The 24,255-nt window shown below is 45.2% G+C and overlaps 1 protein-coding gene across 1 annotated transcript; it reads left to right on the top strand.

The window, feature by feature from the left end:
- Positions 1 to 1,993: 1,993 nt before the first annotated feature.
- LOC124864253 (zinc finger protein 646-like) lies at positions 1,994 to 19,159 on the top strand. Its single transcript, XM_047358943.1, has 4 exons — positions 1,994 to 2,128; positions 8,207 to 10,990; positions 12,990 to 14,099; positions 14,953 to 19,159. The coding sequence occupies exons 2-4, from the start codon at positions 8,433 to 8,435 to the stop codon at positions 15,836 to 15,838; spliced, it is 4,554 nt and encodes a 1,517-aa protein (XP_047214899.1). The 5' UTR covers positions 1,994 to 2,128; positions 8,207 to 8,432; the 3' UTR covers positions 15,839 to 19,159.
- The last annotated feature ends 5,096 nt before the right edge of the window (positions 19,160 to 24,255 follow it).

Here is a 24,255-nt window from a genome sequence, read left to right as displayed (position 1 = left end):
CCTCACCCTGTTCTAACACATAAACCTTACCTACTGTAAGTACTGGTCTCATAGGTTTTAAGTAGAAAAAAAGGTTCCCTCTGCCTGAATTTGTTATTTTGTAATTATTTATTTGTAAAAATCAATTTTTAGTTTTCAAAATACCAGAATTTTCACCTAACTTTATATTTTTATTTGTCTGATTAAATCATTTCTAAATATTAAATCAGATGTTCTTATTGTGTACTCTACTTTTACCAAATACTTTTTACTTTTACTTGAGTACAAATATGTAGAAGTAATTCTACTCTTACTTGAGTATAATTCTTGGCTTCTCCACCCACCTCTGTCCAGAACGGACTCAGTGGAGGTCTGTTTGTAGCAGAAAGTTTGGGTGGATTTGGTCAGATCTCATCAATTAATCATTAGTCGATTGATTAGATCAATCAACTTTAGATTAGCTCGTTAGTCGATAACTTGCATCATTTTTCAGCCCTGAGTTCAGTTCTCTCTCAGAACTTCAACTCTCCACATCTGGAGGAAACAGTCTTAGCAGAACAGAGCAGTTTTTTCCCTGAGCTTCTGGAGGAAACCTACAGGAGGTTCCAATCTGCATTTACTCTTCCAAGATATCTCAAGCATTTGATTATTTTTCAGACTTTCCTAAGAGATATCATTTAGTTTTTCTCTGCCTGATTTTTAGGTTTTGTTGTGATTCTCTCCCACAGTCCAAACTGGCCACTGTGGGTGTGTGTGTCCAGGGTGAACCTGCCTCTCATCACTGTCCTCTGCAGACTGACACCAGGCTCCTGCTAACAAAATGGATACTTTCTAAAATTTGATTGTTTTGCTTCTTTTATTCTTGGAAAAGAACATAACCAGGAAAATTTGAGCCGTTAGTTTCCTTTGCAACATGTCAACCCATCAGTTTGGACGTTAAAATCAGAATCAGAATCGGCTTTATTGCCAAGTCCGGACATACAAACAAGGAATTTGACTCCGGTCCACTTTGCTCTTTGGTTTTGTTTTACAGAATATACAAATTTACAATGTACAATATACACATATATAATAAAATTGTGCATTTGCAACATCTGTTTGCTGTTGTTTTATACTCTAAAAGGCTCTAAAAGGCTTGAAACTAGCTGAAACATTCCAGGTTCTCCTCAGAGGTCAGACTGAAGGGCTCACAGAGGTCACTCATTTATTGTGGTGCAGCTACATAAAGCTGCTGATGGTTGATTATTGGTCAAATCGCAGCGTTGTCTTATCTCTCGAGTCTCCCTTTCCACAGGTGATCCTGCTGCTCACACGACCCTCAGAGCTGCAGAGGACCTCAGCAGCTTCCTGCAGGAACTTGTGTAATTTGTGAATCATTGAATTCAAATTCTTTGTCATCCTTCTTTTTGTCGACTTGGTGTCCTGTTGTGGGTCAGTGTTGTTGCTTTGTGTTTACTTGTTTTTCTCTGATTGTTGCACATGTTGCAGCTTGTGTTTATATTTTTGCTCTTATTGTTTGTGTTGTTTCGCCATCATTTCGTTCCCTCCGTTGTAATATCTGGTTATATTTGTGTTTGTGTAAAATTTCTTGTTGCGTTTTTGTCTGTTTTTTTACTGAATGTCTGATATTATTGACTTGTGATCAGTCTGCTTTTCCTGCGTCTGGAATCTGCAGATTTTATGATTTTGCGTCTGTTTGTAGCATTAGATCATTTTGATGCTCTGTTTATCTTCTCACACACACACACACACACACACACACACACACACACATAAAACACTTCGTTCCCTTTGGGATGAGTGTGGCATGTTTGGACTCCATACAGATTAATTCATTTAATTAGCAAACTAAAAAAGAAGAATGTTTTATTTTGCGGGCAGTTCGGTTCTGACCCAGGCGACACAAACCTGCCGCCGCTGCTGTTTAGACCCACGCCGCGTCGCGTCGCGTCGCGTCGCGCCGCTAGCCTCACCGCGCGCGGCAGCGGCAGGAAGTGTGCTGCTGTAGCGGCGGTGGGGGGGACACAGCAGAAAAAGTCGGAGGGTGAGCAGGAGGAGAAAATAAGCATGTCTAATCTGTGAAAGGTTCACGATCTGTGGGTCCAGACCGTGCATCGGTCTACTGGCGGGTGCAGAGGCCAACTGAGGGGTGAGTTTTGGGTGGAAAACGCAGGAAAGCCGATGTTTTCCATGAAAGGGGGGCCGCGGTGTGTTTGTCGGGATCTTTGTGTAGCTCCGAGCTAGCTGCGCTGCTAACCGCTGCAGCGGATACAGCTTTCGGTCACTTAATATGGAGGAAACCTAGAAACCAGCCTCACAGTCGGGCATACAGTTGTGTGAGACTGATGATTGTGCGATTTTCTTCGCTATTTGCTTGTTTCCAACTTCCGTTTTTCTGTTTTCTGTCTCCGCGGGGATGCTAGTCGTTAGCCAGGCGCTAACCGTTAACTCGGCCGAGCATCAGGTCTCACCTCCGCTTGCTTTGCTCTAAATATTCGTAATTACAGCCTGAAATGACCGCGGGACAATCTTCCGAAGTTCAGCACCGTGCCTCGGTCAGTGAACTGTGCCCGGAGGTCGACTGGACCGTAGCGGGTCTGTGTTTGCTATTAAAAAGCGAGCTAACCCCATTAGCTGCGGGAAAATGGCTCGCCGCCGCGGTCGAAAGCCATTTCAGATGTTCATAGGGTCTCGGTGGGAGTGGGCTCATGGCTGCAGGTGGTGTCCTGCATCATGTCGCAAACATACGGTCCTCCACCCTCAGCTCCGCCGTCCTCTCCCCGGAGCGGCAGGGCGGGTGGCGGTGTGATGATCGAGCGGCGCTCAGAGTGGGGGGTCCGCGGCACGAAATGTCGAATTGTCCCGCTTGGTCCGATGAATTCCTGCCGAGGCCGAACCGGAGCGGGAGGAGACGGGCCAAGGTCAGGCGGCCACGGGGCGGCCGTCTGAATCTGGTCCGGGTCTGCTTCAAGCAGGAAATGTGTGTTGGTCTAGAAAACTGTAAAATACAGCAGAACCTTTAATTCGGGTCAGACCGGTTTGTGTGTGAACGCAGCCGGGTTGTTCCTGGTCAGTTTAAGGCCTCAGCAGGTTTGTTTACATGATGATCTGAAGGGAAAGTTGTGATTGGCTGCAGCCCAGATTCACATCTGACTGACTGAAAGGTTCAGACTGGTCCAGATCACTTTACAGCACGTCTGAGGAGGAACTCAGCTTGGAGTTCGGGCATTTTCTTTGAAAATAAGGGTTTGGGACAATAAACTAGAGCTGCACAACATATTCAATCAGAACCTTTATCTTGGTATCACAGTTACACAGGACAGTTTGGATGCAATACTTGGCGGCCTATGATACTTATTTTTTACATGTAAATGGTATATTTGGCCAGTTGGATGGATTGTTCTCTGCTTCCTTGGTGCCCAAACGTATCATAGATATGTTTGTTATTTTTAATGCATATTTTAGTGATTTAGATTCTAAAGCTAACAGAATGGGAGATGTTGAAAGAAGATTGAGCAAAAGTTTTTACAGCAGCCAATTCTGCCATTGCAAAATTACACTGTTTTTATCAAGATTTCCTAAATTAGTGCCGCCCTATAATAAACTGAAGCTAGCATCCTGGTTCGTAGATTGTGATGTTAAAAAATCCGTGTAACAAATAGACAAAATAGAAATAACTATAGATTTAAATCTTGGTGGTGAAATCCTCCTTTGTTGCAGCAAAAAGTGATACAGAAATACACCCAAAGACAAATAAAGCAAATAAAATAATATAAAGTACAAAATGTACATGCATACCTCTCTGTTTATAATAATAATAAATAAATAAAATATCTCAAAGGGGAAAACCAAAAATAACCATGTCTTATAAAACAGGACAGACTTTGCACTAAAGGTAAATAACACTGATAGATACACTATATAGTCTAAAGTGTTGGGTCCCACCAGCAAATCAATTAATTCTGGTGTCCCAGTGACCTCTGTGGCTGCAGGTGTGGAGGACCTTGGCTGACCTGCAGACTCCTGACCTCAACCTTCTTGAACATCTTTGTGATCACGGTTCGTGTGTGTGTGTGTGTACGACCGAAGGTTTCAATCAGAGGAGAAACGGTAGGATGCAAACACCGAGATCTCCTCTGTTCTTTTTTTCTTATTAAAAAGTTACTCATGATTTCAGACTCTTTGACCATAAAACATACAGACATAAAATAAAACACTGAAGGTGAATTTTTCGGCATGTTTAGAAACCATTCAGAGACATGTTAACAGCTTTATGACTGAGACAAGCTTGGCAGCGTGTTCAATTATTATTCTAATATGTTTACCAATAACTTTATTAACATCAACTTCATGTCCAAAACAAAGCTCATGCTGCAGGTTGGTTCCTCATTGTGAAAACAGGTTATCTCTGCAAAGGTAACAGCTAGTACGGATGCATCGATAGGAACATTTGGACTGATATTGATATCCGATATTAATATTGCTGTTATGGCCAATAACCAATATTTACTATTATATTTCCCGATCCAGTGAGTGATTGAGCGATGCATTCAGGAGCATAAAGGAAAACTAAACTTTCAGTGAAATAAACAAAGATGAATAAAGATTGCTATAGAAAGTTATGTCGACGTTAGTGATAGATTTTATTCATATTTAATGTGGCATAAATGACATCGATACTTTCCCAGCCCTGGTTCTGATACCTGAAGTTAAACATCTGATCAATTAATGGCTGCAGCTATCGATTATTTTAGTGATTGATTAATCTAGCCATTATTTTTTTCAATTAATCGATTAACGAGATACTCTTGGTAAATTAACGAGCGTTTTGAACTTATAAAAACAGTCATTTATTGCGCACTTTAAATGTGTGCTCAGAACATGGCATTTTAATAATAATAAGGTCTTTAAATAAATAAAAGCGACTGTATTTTGTTGCATGTTGCAAGGTTCAATTGTACAAAACATTTGTGAGAACATGATCGATGATGAGGTGACGCTATAGCTGGGCGACTTGAGAATATTAACTGACAGGCGAGGTTTTTCATCTAAAATGCAAAATAAATCCTTTTTGTACAGTTTTGCCAATTTACTGCTCTTAAACGGGTTGTTCTTTCAGCAAAAGGCATGTTTCAGAGTCTGTATACTCCAGTTAAGATTATTCAATTACTAAATTAATTAACGATTATTTCAATAATCGACTAATCACAATTAATCCCATTAATTGTTTCAGCCCTAGCTCAAACGGACTTTTCCTGATGCCAGAACTGCTTTACTCTGTTATAAAAGGAGCTTAAATAGATCAGTAATAATATCAGTAGATCAGTTACTTTTGATGATGAAGGGTGTCTGGTGTCCAGAGCAGGTATTATATCGGATCAGCTGGATCTCTGCCCAGAACCAATGGTCTCTGTTGCCCTTCAACGACCTCCAGAAGCCCAACCCATTGGTGTTGTCTGTAGAACCGGTTTTGTTACACAGAGAAGAGGTTCTTCTCTGGGAGCTTCAGGAGTCGTTGAATGTGACCGGAGTGTTTAAGTCTGCAGTGATCAGCTGCTGACTTCAGATCAGCTGAAAGTGTTGACCTGATCTTTGACCTCAGAGTGTCTGAAGGTGCTCCATCACCCTGCAATGTTGGATCCGTTTAAAAAACAGCTGATTAAAAGAAACATTAATAAAAACATTGTTTGCTGCTGAAATCAGCCTCACATGGAAGAGTTATGATAAATGTATTATTTTGGTTTTAACTGGAGTATTTTTAAGGACCGCAAGTTTAATTCATGACCAGTAATTATAATAATGAACGTGTTATTAACCAAACATACAAAACAAAATGGTTTAACTACAGCAACAGTTTGAGAAGAAAGAGTAAACTAAAGCTGCCTGAGAGAATGAGAACATCCAGCAGTGTGAATGAGAGCTGCTCCTGTTTCTTGTTTTATTCTACATCCTGTTGACCTGCAGGCAGGTGAAGCTCTGATGGTCACATGACCTCAGAACAAACAATCTGGGTCAACACTGGATGGAAAAACCTCAGCTGCTTTCTGCTGCTTCTGTGAGCTGCAGAAAGCAGCTGGAAGTCCACAGCCAACCCAGACTCCATGAGTCGCTTTATTTTCTCAGTTTGATTCATATCAGTTGGTCAATAATGTGATTTCTAGATGCGGCCACAGGGCTTCGCGCAGGGATGTCCAAAGTGTGGCCCGGGGACCATTTGCAGCCCCCGGAGTGATTTTCTTTAGCCGCCAGTGACAAGAAATGTGCTGGCGGCACCTAAAACAGATTTATGCTTGCAAAACATTTTTTAGCATGAAATTTCTGCTACAAATGAATATGTTCCTAAAGTTGAATATGTTAGAACACAATGTATTTGTCTTTAATCACAGTTTTAGTTTAAACTAAAATGTTATAGTAAATACGACTACAGACCTCCACAGCAGACATTGGTGCATCGAGAGAGTGAGCTGCTTCATGCTCTGGTTGCTGAGAATAAACATTACATTTTTAAAATAGAAAATTCCTTTTAATACGACAAACATCTGAGATGCTTTTTATATTTTAGATTCACTATGATTTACAGACTGTCTTATAGCAACCTGACGACTAGGTTTCAATGATATGATGCAGGTTTATTGTTGCACAGTCAAAAATAGTTTTTTGTGTTTATATAATTTTAATATAATTTTTGGCCCCTGTGTCAAAAAGTTTGGACACCCCTGTTGTAGAGTCTGTAGTCTCATTATCACTGAGAGGTCAGAGCTGTGCTTGATTTCTAGAAATAAACCAGCTGGTTGTTTAAATGCCAGCCGAATGTCTAGCTTTCCATTTTCAAATTTCAGTAGATTGTTTTTCAAATTAGAAGTCAGAACTTCAAATGTCATATAAGTGGAGCAAGATTTGAAGATATCCATGTATTCAGCTACCTGTCAGTTGAATTTATGCATCACCAATTCATAATAAATGTCACCAGACAATCAGATCCATCCCAGAATTGATCTCTGACATGTGGACAGACTTAAATTCACTTCCATAAATTACAATTTGATCTATATTATTATTCTAATGCAGTCAAAGATGCGCTGCTGATCAAATCCCCCAAAAGACATTTCTTTAAGGACTAAGTAGGTAGTAAGCAGCTCCAGAGGGTCATAAACGCTGCCCCCTTCCATCTCTGGAGGGGATCTGCCTTACCCGCTGCCTCCAAGGAGCCCACAGCATCATCAGGGACCCTTCACTCCATGGTCACCATCTCTTTGAACTCTTACCTTTAGGGATGCGTTTCAGTGCAATAAAGACGAGAACAAATGGACTGAAAAACAGCTTCTCCCCCAAACAATCGTGTTGCACTGAACTCCACAAATTCATCCAAAACCTGAACAATTTTCATTTTCTTAGTGCAATATCAATACATACAAATGTAATATTCTAACATGTTGAACATGGCATTCCGGTTGTTTCTTTATTATTTGCTTCTATTTGTATTATGTGTATGTATGTGTGTTTATATTTATAAATATTTATTATAAATATATATTACTTGCACTTTTTTGTACAATGACAATAAAGTGATTTGGATTTTGATAATACGGTTTTTGGTTTATCGTAACGATGATAGATCCTAAATAATGATGTTTGAAATTCCCAAAAACTGACAGTATTGTTGGAATTATTTTTACTATTTGTTCCACGAGAGTCATAAATTACAATAAAGTTGAAATTATTTTTTTTAAAATAATTTTTTAGAGGCCTTTATTTTTGATAGTAGGCAGACAGGAAGGAGGGGCAAAGAGAGGGGTAGACATTCAGCAAAGGTCGCCGGGTCCGGGACTCGAACCCGGGACAGCCGCTTCGAAGACTGTAGCCTCCGTATATGGTCACGCGCTTCACCCCTACACCACCAGCGCCGTTGTTTGAATGGAGTTACTGTTAGCATTTTGGTGATTAGAATCACATGTTATTATGTCACTGATGTCCTGATGACGCCTAATTTTAAATTTGTGTTTGGGGGGTTTCGACAGCAGTCACAATCAGAAAAGATGTAAATACTTTTTTATTTTAACAATAAATGCTACAAAGTTCATATAAAACCTAACGAAGCATATTCACATCAAAACTAAAGGTTTGAATCTAGAAATCAATATTTGTGATAACCAGTACGAATCAGATGAACCTAGATTAGTAACCCTGTGATATCCCATCAATAACTCTCTTCTTCTTTTCTCCACAGTGATTCCTCATTGGCTGGTGTGCCCATCACCCCACAGGCCCGCCAACCTCTGAGGCGGGCCGTGACTGGCCGGAGCTCCTCGGTGGGAGAAGATGGCCTAAGGTCTCAGCTGAAGAGCTAAGCAGCCTTGTCTCCTCCCCTCCCCCTCACCCCTTCAACCCTTCACTGTTCATTACTACGTCGTGAACTGTGATTCCCTCCAACTGCTGTTATGGTGTAGACTACTATGGCAATGCATGATATGAGTCGTGCCAAGGGATACCCCTGTAAAGAATGTGATATGGTCTGCCCGAGTACTCCAAGTCTTCTAGAACATATGAAAGCACATTATCAGCAGGAAGAGAGCGGTCGTTTTGAGTGTGAGCAGTGTGGACGAATTTACAAGCACGCAGCCAGCCTAGCCAATCATAAGAAGTCGCACGAAGTGGGTTCGTTCCAGTGTCCAGTCTGCACGCGTACCCTGCCAAACGCGGTAGCTCTGAAAAACCACCTTCGGATCCATACTCTGTCCCCAAGCAGTGCACACGCTGAGGAGGAGAACGAGGAGGCCCCTGAGGAGGCGGGCCACGACGAGAGGAACTTCGGCCTCGCCCAGGACCTCTCGGATGGGTTTGGCCGTTCCCATTTGAACAATAGTGGTATGGGACATAGTATCCTGCCTGGCCACGAGACAGACGACCACAGGAAAAAAGGCTCCCCTGAATCTGACGACGCTTGGGACAGACCGTTCAAGTGCGACCAGTGCGACCGAACCTATCGGCATCACGGTAGTCTGGTGAACCACAAAAAGTGTCACCAACAAGGAACTTTTAAGTGCTCTGTGTGTTTTAAACAATTTAGCAACCTGGCTGCGCTAAACAGCCACGAGAGAACTCATTCGAAGTTCAAGACACCAGGAGCAACCATGGTGAGCAGCGGCGCTGGTAGCAGCCTCCACGATTCGGAGCGCAGTACTGGCTCGCAGTCGTCTCAGAGCGATGACTCTGCCTCCTGTTTCTGCCACTTGTGTCAGATAGCGCTGCCGAACAAGGCAGACTTCCAGGAGCACATCCTGCTGCACAATACAGCCTCACCCTCACTCGGACTGCCACGCAGCTTTCCAGGGATCATGCCTCACAACCTGAGTGCTGTACGGTCCCCAGCATACACCCCGGCCCTGGGGGACCCCTTGCCCCTGCCTCCCCTTCCTGCAGATAAAAGGGGCCCCTATGACCCAATTATGGGCCCCCCAGTCAACAACCCCATTTACACATGTGCATACTGTGGGGCAGGGCACCCAGACCTGGAGACTTTGAAAGTTCACTATCTAACGCATGATCCTCATCCACCCTCCCACAGTCAGGATGGCTCCATACTCAATTCAGACACGCTCAGCTCTGGATCACAAGGCTCGGTGGCATCACCCTCCGGTGGCCGCGTGCCTCAGGCTAATTCTCCAGACGACGAAGAGCGGCGCTTTAAGTGTGAAGAGTGTGGCAAAAGTTATCGGCACGCAGGGAGCCTGGTCAACCACAAACGCTGCCATCAGACTGGCCACTACCAGTGCACCATCTGCTGTAAGCAGTACCCCCACCTGGCAGCACTACATAGCCATCTGCGGAGCCACAAGGGCCGCCCCGCCAACCAGCCAATCAACAACGACAACAGCGACTGGCTGTCTCCTGAGCCACTCACGCTAGACTCCCAGCAGAGCTACGTCCAAGAGGGCAGCACCACAAACACTCCAATCTCACTGCCAGGAAACCTTGGCGACTCCGCTCACTTTGTGCCAGACGGCAGCCACAGCAGCGGGTTGGATTCCCTAGAGTTCCATGATCGCTTTGACGGCAGCTCGCTGTCCCAGAGCAGCTCTACTCACCGCCAGACAGACAGACACGTGTGTGCCGACTGCGGCGAGATGTATGGGGATGTTTCAGGCATCAAGTCGCACATGTGTCCTCGCCGCGGACAGCAGCAGCCACCACCACCACCGCAGCAGCAGCAAAGCAACATGTCTAACGGCTTCATGGGGAACATGAGCTACCACAGCTCCAGTGGGACATCCATGCCCTCTGGGAGCTCCGGCAGCATTAAAGGAGGCAGCAGCCAGAGACCCTACTCTCAGAGTGGGGGTAAGAGGATGGGCAGCAATGACAAAGAAGACGACGACGACGGAGAAGTGTATCAATGTTCGGTGTGCGGCAATCACTACGCCAGCCTCAGAGCTCTCAGAAGCCACCTACGCAGCCATGCCAATAACCCAATAGGAGCAGGACCATCCAATCTGGATCAGGACTGGAGAATGATCTGCTCCACCTGTGGCCAGAGCTTCTCCAGGAAGCAGGACCTTCTGAATCACCAGTTAATCCATGGCCCCCAGAGGCCGGACAACCAGCAGCAGGGTATCACTGGCAGCTCAGCCAATGGCAGTGACAAGATGGATGGACGTAACCACATATGTGTGGACTGTGGCATGTTTTTTGCCGACCAGCACCACCTGGTCACGCACTTATGCCCTGGTAAGAATCGAGCGATGAATAAACCTGGGCTAAATGGAGGCAAGGGGATGTCTGGAGGTGATGGCGTACCTGGAGGTAGTGGTGATGGCCGCAGATCAATTGTTGATCAAAGTGATAAACCCCACAAATGTGACCAGTGTGGGCGAGGATACAGACACCCCTGCTCGCTCCTCAATCACAAGAAGTCTCATAAGACCGGTGTTTTCCGCTGCCTGGTGTGCCAGAAACGCTACTATAACTTGCTGGCGCTGAAGAACCACCAAAGGACCCACTTTGACCTGAAAAGGTATGCCAATGGTTCATTTACAAATGTCATGAAAAACTTGCTTTTACTCACATTACAAATGGGTGTTATTACGAATTAGAACGTCTAATTCGGTAAAGAAATCTTGATACATGTTAAGTAGTCTGTGAACATTAAAATTTGCTTGTACATGTCTTGAAATGTGACCTTTGATCTGCAGCTTATTTCAAAGTAAGCAACACGTCTTGGTTTGCTGTTTCCAAAGACTTCATACAGAATTTCAAATAGGCGAACAGTACGAACGAGCCCTGGGAGCAGGGCGGTGGGTCTGCGTCTACGGTAGACGGGGTAAGGGATCCCTGAGCAGCATTCTGTTGAAGGGGAAGGACCACGTGATGAAGTCAATGCCACATGGCTGGAAATAATTGCAATCCCTAATTTTCATGATGAGTGTGTGTAGTCCCGGACATTAAGGGCATCACGGCCCTGTTGTTCCTCAATCTTGTGTGGCTGAATGCCACTTGTCTCTCGGAGGAGTTAGACATGATCTGCCAGGGTTGCTTGACAAGTGAGAGACTCGTTTGTTCTTGGGACCCTTTTGACAGTTCACTTCACCAACCAGGAACCATACACATTCATAGAATCCAGAAATAATGATTGATCCATCCAGGTCCGGGCCATGTGAGGTTACTTGTGTTGAATTAAATGAAGCCACAGTCTCAGTCCTTCCAGTTCCAATTATCCCTCTCTCAGAACCCAAAGGCTTTGGTTTCCCAGATCCTGCTTGGTGGGTCTTGGAGAAAAACACTGCTGGGTTGATGGTGGGCGTGGTGTATGGTTGGAACCGTGATGGTATCTCATTGTCTTCAAACCTGTGACTTTTCCTTCATGAAACATAGAAACATTTTATGGTTTAAAGCTATATTACATTAAATGATTACCTCTACTTATATTAAAATACTTGCATTGTCCTAACCTTGGAATACGTGTCTTGATCCAGTTTAAACCCAGCTTCAGCTTGGACATTGTTCCATTAGTCTTGAACTTCATCCAGTTGCAGCTTTGCTAACCTAAGTCCTGCTGTTTTTAGAGACAATAGTCTTTGTCCTTGAACCGTTTCTAACAGCCGCACTGGGTCAGTGTGTTTCTAATTGTCCTGTCATGACCTTTAACCTGCCAACTGAGGCCTGTAGAATCTGGGATGGGGTTCTTGGGGTTTGGCTTTTTGCTGAGCATTGCACACTGTGACCATGGTCTGAATCTGAGATGTTTTCATGATAATTTCTGCCTGAATAATAAACTTCATATACTTTGGAAATCTATTTCTTCCCAAATTGATTTGCAGCAACATGACTTTAGCCCATTACTGATGTCTCTGGGTATGAAGCTAACAAACGTTTTCACCAAATTTGATAATTGTAGCTGCAGTTTGTGGCACTGCTGATGTTGTCATGATTACAAATTAGGCGAGCTATTTTCTATTTTCAACCAGATAAATAAGAGTTAAAGAAAACCTCACCAACACAAACCTCCATGTACTGGTGGAGCTTCTTTTAGTTTCTTCCTCTTCCAGAGTATAGCAGATGCATCATGGTGTGCATTTGAAATTAGGTGGAAACGGGGGTTATGGTATCGAGGTAGTGTGGGTGCTCTGTATACGGAAGCTATTGGTCCTTGATGCAGCCGTCGGCGGTTCGATTCCCGACCTTGGGACTTCAGCTGCATGTCTTCCGCCCTTCTCTCTCCCATGTGGTGCTGGATCATGGATCATTTTATTTCAGTTGGTTCTCAAGAATCCAGGTCCAAATGTGAGTCACGAAGAAATTAAAGATACGTTTTCAATAAAAACAACATGGGTACAAGAATGGATCCTTGTGGAACACCATAGATGGGTTCTCATCTAATTCTGTTTACTTGTAGACATACTGTACAGAACTTTCTGCTCACTGATCAGTTTCAGAAATGGAAAGTAAACCATATTGTTGTACTTGGAACATTGTGGTTCTTGTGTCTCCTTCATCTTTTGTCATCTCTGCTCCAGGCACAAGTGTGAGGAATGTGGCAAAGCCTTCAAGATCCAAAAGCAGCTCATCAACCACCTCCGTCTCCATGAAGAGCACCGTGCCAAAGGTCTCGTCCGCACTGGTCCCAACGGTTCCCGCTTCCAGCAGCCTGGTCCATCTCAGATGCAGACCATGAGAGCAGAGTCTTCAAAGGGACCCATGATGGGGGTCAAGTACAACCACCAAGGCTTTAAGAAGCCCTACTCATCAGCTGGCACTTCTAGGCCCCAGAAGTTTGACCCTGCGGAAAGCGGGCGAAGGCCTTTTGCTTGTGAAGAATGTGGGAAGACGTACCGCCACGCCGGCAGCCTGGCAAATCACAAGAACCTTCATAAAATCGGGGAGTACCACTGCAATGTTTGCAACTCCACGTATCCCAACCGGCTGGCTATGAAGAACCACCTGCGCCTCCACTTTGCCCAGAAGAAGCACAACTGCCAGGAGTGCGGCAAAGGTTTCCGCACCCAGCGGCAGCTTGCCACCCACACTACAGCCGGCTTGTGCAAAGGCCCACAAGGCCCAGGGGCCCAAATGGACTTTGAGTGCGATGGCTGCTGCGAAGGCTTCGCCACAGCTGACGAGCTTTCTGCTCACGACTGCCCGGCTCAGCACCTTCCGTCATCTTCCTCCACGAGCAGCTCCACCAACGTCAGCCTGGAGAGGAACTCTGTGGACATGGACTCGGACGAGCGGCCGTACGCCTGCGACCTGTGCAGCTGCACCTACAAACACGCCAGTTCTCTGCTTAACCACAAGCACACCCACAAGACGGGCAACTTCCGCTGCAACTTCTGTGACAAGCCCTACACCAACTACATGGCCTTGCGCAACCACATGCGCATTCACACACAACGCAAGAAACACATCTGCCACACGTGTGGGAAAGCTTTTCGATTAGCCAGGTTCCTGCGGAACCACCAGAAGGTGCATGAGGAGGGTGCCACCCCATTTGGCTGCCCCAGCTGCGGGAAGAGTTTCCAGGGGAGGTCTGGTCTGGCCCGGCACCGCTGTGGGGACAACCAGGTAGGCATGGAAGTCAGGAGGAAGGCCGCTGCACCCAGCGCAGAGGGAGAAGAGTGTCGGTACACGTGAGTTCTCGTCAGTTGTTTGTGATTCTTCGAAGTTGAAACCAAAGCATCAGTGAAGATAAATTTAGGTCTCTACATGTCTATTACAGGTATATGATCTCCAATCCGGCTTCCTTGGGACCATACGCGTGCCGGAATTCGGATTTTTCTGAAGTTTGGACAGATTGAATTAGTGGAGAGACCAGATAAGTCATCCCCGTTTGCTTTCAGTTAGCATATCTCACACACTGTAGTTTGTAGGCTGCCTTCAATCAATCAATCATGTCATGTTTAGATGTTGTTTACATGCTGTTTTCTTCTCTGACTGAAGCTTTGTGTGTGTGTTCCTCTGACTGTGTCTGATCTGATGGCTGCTGAGCAGAGCAGAATGAGGCTGCTGCATTTTGATGTTTGTTTGGGAAGAGCAGGGAGTATTTGGAGCTAGCTGCACTGCACATGTCTAAACGTTAGCATTCCCCACCGGACATTTAGTGTAGCTACGGCTGGTTCTGCTGACACACTACAGACTCAGTGCATCCTTTTACATACGGTCTAAACTGAGACAGAGGCAGAACGAGGCTGTATGTGCAGCGCAGGAAGCAGCAGATACTTCCTACTTTCCTCCCGCTTGTGTGTCCATGTCCCCCTCTCCCTCACCCGTCCACCCAGAAGTCCCCCCAGTGACCTGTGTAGACACGTTAGTTGGTGCACCAGTTTGTAGAAAGCTCTGAGCCGGATTTCAGATCATATACCTGTATGTGAACTTATCAGATGGTAACAGTGATTCCCACGTCTGCCTCCCATCATTAATCTATCTCTGTCTCTCCCCCTGCCCCTCCCCCGTGATCCCCCTTTGCCATTTGTCTCTGCACAGATGTGATCAGTGTGGCCGTTCCTACCGCCATGCCAGCTCCCTGCTCAACCACAAGAACACCCACACCGTCGGCATCTACCACTGCGCCGTGTGCCTCAAGACCTACAACAACTTGCTTGCTCTCAAGAACCACCGTCGCATCCACTCGGAGACTCGCCGCCACCGCTGCCACGACTGTGGGAAGGCGTTCCGTGTCTCCTCACAGCTCTATAACCACCGGCGTGTCCACCAGAAGCAGCGGGAGCTGACCTGCCGGTCCTGCCAGCGAGCTTTCCCTACACAGGCCAGTTTTAGACTCCACTTGGAGATCACCCATGGTCAGGTGCCGCAACCCCGCCAGCCCAGACCCCAGCAGCACCGGCCAGGGGGCTCCCAGGAGCTGGGCTGGGGGTCAGGCCTTGACCTCACCCTCATGCAAGAGCAAGGACTCGATCCCGGCAGCTTGGATAAAGCACGCAGCCGAGAGGGCTACGATGAGGTCGCTAAGCCCCACGTCTGCAGCCAGTGTGGCCGCTCGTACCGTCATGCTAGCTCCTTGCTCAACCACAAGAACAGCCACAAAACCGGGACCTTCTTCTGTTCCTCTTGCCAGAAGGAGTTCCCCAACCTCATGTCCCTCAAGAACCACCGGCGCATTCACACCGAGCCCAAGCGCTACCAGTGCCCTGACTGCGGTAAGTCCTTCCGCGTGTCCACACAGCTCATCTGCCATCGCCGGATCCACACCAAGGAGAAGCCATTCTCCTGCCAGCAGTGCGACAAGCGCTTCTCCTCCAAATCCAACTTGCGGCACCACATGAAGGTGCACTGGAGCAGCACCACACCTCCTCTGCCAGCCGTGGCAGCGCCCAATTACCTGGGCATGCCCGGCGGACCTTTCATTTAGGCTGAGGGGGGTCCAGTGCTGGGGTCGGTGGAGGTGCCAAACCGTAGCCTAACTTTCCTCCTTATTGTGTGGTTAAAGTGTGTGTGAGGACAGATAAACACACACACAAACTGTTTCCAAACCACCTCCCCCTGCTGCATGCTGCCCTCCTCCTCCCCACAGCTGCAGTGTTCGAGCCGGACCCGGACTGTGGGGTCGTCGGGTTGCTGTGGATTCCTCTGGTGGCCTTCTTCTGTGTTTTAAAGCCTTCTCACTCTAAAACGTAGCACGAGTGGAGCTCAGCTGTTGGACCTCTACGCCCTGCCGTCAGGCAGCAATGACTCATAGGAACTTTTCAGACTTTAGGCGTGTGTGCTGCAGCATGAAAACACTTCCTGTTATCTGGTTCACCCACATGGACTCAGAGCTGATAATTATGTAAAAAAGCTGTTTTATTGTTAACAAGTTTTTTTTTAACACGTTCCCACATTTCATTCGCTTTTATCAAAGCTGTTTCTTATATTTAATACTGGTAAGCAGAGTTCCTGATTTACCATACCGAGTTCCCATCCTGCACCCTTAAATCAAAAAGCTGAAGCTTCACAGCCAGTTTGGTGTTCATGGAGGAGGTGGAAGCTCCGGATCAGTCAGAACATTTATTGTGCCCATATTAATCCCGGAGTTGAAATGAACCTTTTAAAATGAATGAGTCTGAGAAGTTCGCTGATTTAAAAGGTTTCATAAAGATGCTGATGGTACATCTGGTTGCTACGGTGGCTCAGAGAGCTCAGGGACCACCTGGACCTCACCTGGTGGATTAGGAACGGAAGATGGCTGGTCCTCCTTTATGTTGTTGCCGTGACAACGTCTAGGGCCCCTGAAAGAAAATGAAGACATGACTGAACTCCCCCACAGCCGGGTTACACAGGGCAGAAGCTGGTGTCTGGTTTGGAGCTTCGCATTAATTAAAGGGCAGTTTTAGTTTTTGTGAGGCTGGGCTGCATTGGATCAGCACCATCACAGTAACATGAACAATTCATAAGGTTGACAGCAGCATGGACTGATCGACAGCTGACCGGAGCACAGATTATCAGAATCAGAATCAGAAAAGCTTTATTGCCAAGGACGTTTTTGGACATACAAGGAATTTGTTTTGGCGTAGTCGGTGCAATACAATAAAAATGAAACAGTATTAACATATCTACAATATAATATAAATATATGAGCACAGTGTTTAAACACCAAGAAAACCAAATACAAGCTGTAGTAGAAACAAGCAGAGCAGGCCACGGTTCTGGGTGCAGAACAAACCGGGCCAATATTTACAGCAGGACAAGTTATTTTCTTTTACTGAAGCTAAAATACGGAGGTCATCATCCGACCCATTTGTCCTCTAATAGTTTCTCATGCTCTTTGGCAACTTTACACAGCAGAATTCTGATCCGATTGGTGCCATGATACCTCTGTGGGTCCATCAGCCGTTTTTAGCTGAGCTGAACCTGAGCTGTTCTCTTTTCAACAGACTAACGTATCCGTTCATGATGACTCGTAGGAGTCCAGTTTGTCTTTGTGGTCCCGTTGTGTTTTCCTTCATAAACGACCTTCATCAGCTGTTTAAATCTCTCCACGGTTGCCATGACGCTCCCTCGCCGGGCATGGAGCAGGGGTATAGCAGGCCAGTGATGCGTTTAGGAGCCCTGGGAAAAACGAAGCTTCCAGAGGTCTAGATAAAGACATTTGTCAGTATTGGTGACAGCATCATGGTTTAAAAAACATCCTCGGTCTTCCTGGCACCAGCATTTATTCACTACACAATTATAGCCTGAGCAGATCATTCAGCTCCTTAGAGCAAGAACCGGTTCACCTGACCAGAACCGTGGACACAGTCCTCTTTGTTTTCATCAGGCTGCCGTCTGACTTCTCACAAGGAGGTTGATGTTTGGCTCCTCTGAACTCTCTCAGCCACCGTAGTTTCACATCTAATCACATCTAACCAGTCGGACCAGAGATGGGTTTGGTTCTGAAGGTACTTGTCCCAACTTTACCATCTCATGCAGGTTTGTTGAGCTTTCGTCACTGATTCATAAACAGAACTTTTCTGACCCAGATCTGAGTTCTGGATCAAATGGGTCGCCTGACTAATCACATGATCGATCAGCTGATTCTGCTTCTCAACAATAAAAGAAAACCAACTTGCTCATGTGAAACCAGAACTTCCTCCATGTTTTCCTCCATGGCTGTTTTTGTTACCCGACCCAGGGTATCACTGCAGCCTACAGCGCCACCTGCAGGCCATAGACAACGCTACTGTTCTCTCACAGATCTGTCTTTAGCTTCAATAAACATGTTCTTACTTATCTGCTGATAACCCAATAGAACTTCATCAGAACCGAGCCGATGTTTATTGGTAAAACAAGCCAACAAATGATTTTATTATCTGTGTTCAATAACTGACTGGTTCCTGTAGGTCCATGTTCTCCTCATGACTCCATGTGTGTGAACGAGACGAGTTGGCCCAGCTGTGGCGCTTAAACCTGGCTCTGATCCTGCACCTGAACAGGCCCTGTGCTGGATCTGCTCTCTGGTTCTGATCCAGCTCCTGGACTGCCCTAACCCAGCTGGGAGGACTGTGTGTGTTGTGCTCGTTGTATCTCTGCAGTTTTGTAAGAAGGAAGCAGATCCTGTAGTAACTCATTTATTTATATGAAGCTGATTATTGATTATTGATGATTAACTCTTGTATCGGACCGCGGTAGTGTTTAGGATGTGAGTTTAAAGCCGTGTCGATGTGAAGCACCCCTCTGCTCGAACCTGACGGACTCATCCGGATCCTGCCTTCTTCATCCCGTGACGTCTTCCTGACTCTCTGCTTCCGTACGGACTTCCTGACCGAGTCAGCAGGACGTCCCGGCTCTGTCCTACTTCCTGTATTTATTGGTGTTTCTTTCCTGGTTCCTTATTTAACTGTTGGAAGCCTGTGTGTGTCTGTCAGCGTGTTGAGGAGCACCGGTGCTAGTCAAAAAAAATAAAGTGAAAGCCGTGCAGTGACCGTCAAGTGCTGTAGGAGTCCATGTGATCTAGAACACAGAAATATTCCCTGTCCGTCTGTCCTCCGACGACACGTCCTGCCTGCATTTCAGTAGATTAGAGAAGAAGAAAGTTTGGAGCATCTGTAACCCTCTGTTTGAAGCTCTAACTTTTTGTTTTCACGCGTATATATGATGTAATGCTTACTATACACTTTTATAAACTATGTTTTGATAATTCATTTCTTAACAGAGAACTTGTCCATATACTATAACCCTGACTGCTGAGTACTGAAAATAAATAGATGAGATTAAACTCCTCAGGTTCTGAGTCTGATTCCTGGAGAACAGTCAGACAGCACGGATAAAATCCCTGGCCGAAGGTTATACGGAAGCAAAGAATTATAGAAATCCTAAAAAAAAACGTGCATGCCTCTAAGATATCACATGTAATAAATTATTTGCATTTGAGTTACTATAGGCGACATGAAACAGCTGTCATTTTAGTGTGGGAGGTTTCATGGCTAAATTGGACCAGCCTGGTAGCCAGTCTTCATTGATTGCACATTGCACCAGTAAGAGCAGAGTGTGAAGGTTCAATTAGCAGGGTAAGAGCACAGTTTTGCTCAAAATATTGAAATGCACACAACATTATGGGTGACATACCAGAGTTCAAAAGAGGACAAATTGTTGGTGCACGTCTTGCTGGCGCATCTGTGACCAAGACAGCAAGTCTTTGTGATGTATCAAGAGCCACGGTATCCTGGGTAATGTCAGCATACCACCAAGAAGGACGAACCACATCCAACAGGATTAACTGTGGACGCAAGAGGAAGCTGTCTGAAAGGGATGTTCGGGTGCTAACCCGGATTGTATCCAAAAAACATAAAACCACGGCTGCCCAAATCACGGCAGAATTAAATGTGCACCTCAACTCTCCTGTTTCCACCAGAACTGTCCATCAGGAGCTCCACAGGGTCAATATACACGGCCGGGCTGCTATAGCCAAACCTTTGGTCACTCATGCCAATGCCAAACGTTGGTTTCAATGGTGCAAGAAGCGCTAATCTTGGGCTGTGGACAATGTGAAACATGTATTGTTCTCTGATGAGTCCACCTTTACTGTTTCCCCCACATCCGGGAGAGTTACGGTGTGGAGAAGCCCCGAAGAAGCGTACCACCCAGACTGTTGCATGCCCAGAGTGAAGCATGGGGGTGGATCAGTGATGGTTTGGGCTGCCATATCATGGCATTCCCTTGGCCCAATACTTGTGCTAGATGGGCGCGTCACTGCCAAGGACTACCGAACCATTCTTGAGGACCATGTGCATCCAATGGTTCAAACATTGTATCCTGAAGGCGGTGCCGTGTATCAGGATGACAATGCACCAATCCACACAGCAAGACTGGTGAAAGATTGGTTTGATGAACATGAAAGTGAAGTTGAACATCTCCCATGGCCTGCACAGTCACCAGATCTAAATATTATTGAGACACTTTGGGGTGTTTTGGAGGAGCGAGTCAGGAAACGTTTTCCTCCACCAGTATCACGTAGTGACCTGGCCACTATCCTGCAAGAAGAATGACTTAAAATCCCTCTGACCACTGTGAAGGACTTGTATATGTCATTCCCAAGATTAATTGATGCTGTATTGGCTGTAAAAGGAGGTCCTACACCATACTAATAAATTACTGTGGTCTAAAACCAGGTGTTTCAGTTTCATTGTCCAACCCCTGTAGATCATTAAGGGCTTTATATGTGAGGAGGATAATTTTAAATTCTATTCTGGATTTAACAGGGAGCCAATGAAGGGAAGCTAAAATAGGAGAAAGTTCTGAGCTACACTGAAGCCAACATGATATAAGGATGAAGATCATAAAAAAAAAATCAAACATTTAAAACAAACATATTTAGGCACACTGCCTCTTAACAAGATGGTCCTGGGTTCAAATCCCAGCTTGGATCTTTCTGTGTGGGCTCCTCCTTCTGCATGCATTCACAGCTGGCCTGATATAGCTTTGGTTTCTGCTCCTGCAGAGGGCCCCCTGCTGGCCTGGGGGTCCCAGCTGTGCTTGATCATTCAAAGAGAAACTTCCTTGGTTTGAAAGTTATGTTAACAGTTATAATTTAAAATTAATTGGATAATTTTTGCTGCTGAATCTGAAAACAATCCAAACACATTGTTAACTGGTTTAAATGAGTCAGCGGGTCACAGCTGAACGCTTCATGTCACTGCTGCAGACCAATGAGTCATTTAGAGACACATTTGGTCACTTCTTTAAATATGTAGTGCAGGGGTGTCCAAAGTATGGCCTGTGGGCCATTTATGGCATTCATGGTAGCTAAAAGCACAGCTCTGAAAATTAGAAGATCATTAAAATATTCAATATTTTGGTTCCTTGTGAAACTCATAGATTATTTAGATTTGTCACACAGAGTGAAATATTTCAAGCTTCTATTTCTTGTAATTTTGATCATTCTGGTTTACAGAGAATTACAGAGAAAATCCAAATATATGTGTCTCAGAATATTAAATAAGATCAATAAAAATGTTTTAAAAAGAAATGTTAGGGTTCTGAAAGGTTTGCTCAGTTCTTTCCACTCAATACTTTTGCATGAATTACTGCATCAATGCAGCATGGCATGGAGATCAGCCTGTGGTTCTGCTGAGGTGTTCAGGAAGCTCAGGTTGCTTTGATAGGAGCCTTCAGGTCATCTGCGTTGTTGGTTCTGGTGTCTCACATCTTCCTCTTGACAGATCTCCATAGATTCTCTATGGGGTTCTGTTCAGCCCAGTTAGTTGCCCAGTCAAGCATAGCCATTGGACTAGCTTTTGGTACTTTTGACAGTGTGGGCTGTTCTGTGGACTTCAGAAAAGCCAGTGGACCAGAACCAGCAGGTGACATGGCACCTCAGATCCTCACTGATTGTGGAAACTTCACACTGGACTTCAAGCAACTTGGATTCCGGTCCTCTCCACTCTTCTTCCAGACTCTGAGACCTTCGATCTTCAAATTAAATTCAAACTGTACTTTCATCTGAAAACAGGACCACTGAGCAACAGTCTGGTTCTGGTTCTCCTCAGCCCAGGTAAGACGCTTGTAGTCCATGTGTAGGATCCGTTTGTGCATAGTGGTTCTGGATGTGCCGAATCCAGCCTCAGTCCACTAGTGAAGCTCCTCCTTTTAAATGGATTTTGCTTGACAATCCCCTTAAGGCTGGGGGTTGGTGACCTTTTCTGATCACTTGTTTTCCCTCCACTCAACTTTCTATTAATATGCTTGGATACAGCACTCTGTGAACAACCAGCTTCTCTAGCAATGACCTTTTGTGGCTTCCCCTCCTATTGGAGGGTGTCCATGTCTATGTTCTGGACATCTGTCAGTCAGCAGGGTTCCCTATGATTGTGTAGCCTATGACCCAGAGTGAGAGACCATTTAGAGTAGTGGTGTCCAAAGTCAGTCCTCAAGGGCCATCTTCCTGCATGTTTTAGTTCTTTCCCCGGTTCAACACACCTGAATCAAGTGATGTTCATTAGCAGGACTCTGCAGAACTTGATGAAATGTTGAGGAGGTAGTTGGACCATTTAAATCAGCTGTGGTGGAGCAGAGACACATCTAAATCTGGACGGACACCGACCCTTGAGGGCTAGAGCTGGACACCCATGATCTAGAGGCTCAGGAAACCTTTGCAGCTGTTTGGAGTTAATTAGCTGATTAGGGTGCTGACACCATGAGTTTCCAATATTGATTTTTTTCACAATATTCAAATTTTGGGTTTTTATTCTCTGGAAGCCAGAATCCTCAAGACTACAAGAAAAAAAGACTTGAAATATTTCACTCTATGTGGAATGGATCTATATCTGAGTTATACTTTCTGAAATGAGGTACAAAGATATTAACCTTTTTCAACATATTATAATTTTTAGATGTAAATGTAAATAAGAGAGAGAGACTTCTTCTACTGGAAGATAAACTAAAACATTTTTCTAGACCAAGAAAATTAAACTCCAAAATATAGGCTATTTTTTTTTTTTTTTTAAATTACACAAACATGAAAAACCCTTCCTATCTTTCGGATCTACAATAATTTACAGGTACTTTGATTAAACTGTTACACGTTTAGCTGTGATTTATAAGGTGAAAATAAAATTAAAGTAATATAGTTTGTTTAATTAAAAAAATAATCTCATTTTTGTTGCCAGTGTTTACTTTCAACCTTCTGTCTGCAAACGTTAAAATGAGTGAACAGAACCTGTTCCAGTGGAGATCTGGTTGATGGTAAGATCATATTTTTAACACACAGTTCTGTCCTTGGACTTGGAGAACTTTGATCAGGCTTTTCTTTTGGAAATAGCCAATCAAAGGGTTTTCCATCTTGATTTTCACTCAAACTTTATTGAAGTTAAAAGATACTAGAAAAAAACTGGAGCCTCGGCTGTAGAAAATCTGAGCAGAAGCTGATGGTTCTGTCCAAGAGTTCCTGGAAGGTCCTTGGTTTCAATCCCTGTCTGGGGTCTTTCTGAATGGAGTTGGAACATTCTCCCCGTGCATACACTGCTCCAAAACTAAAGGGAAGACTCAAATAACACATCCTAGATCTGAATGAATGAAATATTCTCATTAAATACTTTGTTCTGTATAAAGTTAAATGTTCTGACAACAAAATCAGACAAAAATCATCAATAGAAATCAAATTTATGAACCAATGGAGGCCTGGATTTAGAGTCACACACAAAATTAAAGTGTAAAAACACACTAGAGGCTGATCCAACTTTGATATAATGTCCTTAAAACAAGTCAAAATGAGGTTCAGTATTGTCCTGCATTAGGAGGAACCCAGGGCCAACCGGACCAGCATATGGTCTCACAAGGGGTCTGAGGATCTCATCTTGGTACCTAATGGTAGTCAGGCTACCTCTGGCGAGCACATGGAAAGAAATGCCACCCCACACCATTACTGACCCACTGCCAAACCGGTCATGCTGAAGGATGTTGCAGGCAGCAGATCTCTCTCCACGGTGTCTCCAGACTCTGTCACGTCTGTCACATGTGTTCAGTGTGAACCTGCTTTCATCTGTGAAGAGCACAGGGCACCAGTGGTGAATTTACCAATCCTGATGTTCTCTGACAAATGCCAAGCGTCCTGCACGGTGTTGGGCTGTGAACACAACCCCCATTTGTGGACGTCGGGCCCTCATACCATCCTCATGGAGTCGGTTTCTAACCGTTTGTGCAGACACAAGCACATTTGTGGCCTGCTGGAGGTCATTTTGCAGGGCTCTGGCAGTACTCCTCCTGTTCCTCCTTGTACAAAGGTGGAGGTAGTGGTCCTGCTGCTGGGTTGTTGCCCTCCTACGGCCTCCTCCACGTCTCCTGGTGTACTGGCCTGTCTCCTGGTAGCGCCTCCAG

The sequence above is a fragment of the Girardinichthys multiradiatus genome, chromosome Y (assembly GCF_021462225.1).
Source record: "Girardinichthys multiradiatus isolate DD_20200921_A chromosome Y, DD_fGirMul_XY1, whole genome shotgun sequence".
NCBI classification, from domain to species: domain Eukaryota; kingdom Metazoa; phylum Chordata; class Actinopteri; order Cyprinodontiformes; family Goodeidae; genus Girardinichthys; species Girardinichthys multiradiatus.
Note: the sequence above shows the minus strand (reverse complement) of the source record. Positions and strands in the feature narration are given on the sequence as shown.

What these genes read in the sequence shown, in the direction of transcription:
- LOC124864253 (XM_047358943.1), top strand. Translation starts at nt 8,433, where the DNA reads ATGGCAATGCATGATATGAGTCGTGCCAAGGGATACCCCTGTAAAGAA. An exon ending in ACCCACTTTGACCTGAAAAG is followed by an intron (nt 10,991 to 12,989) that starts GTATGCCAATGG and finishes TCTCTGCTCCAG; the next exon opens with GCACAAGTGTGAGGAATGTG. An exon ending in GGAGAAGAGTGTCGGTACAC is followed by an intron (nt 14,100 to 14,952) that starts GTGAGTTCTCGT and finishes GTCTCTGCACAG; the next exon opens with ATGTGATCAGTGTGGCCGTT.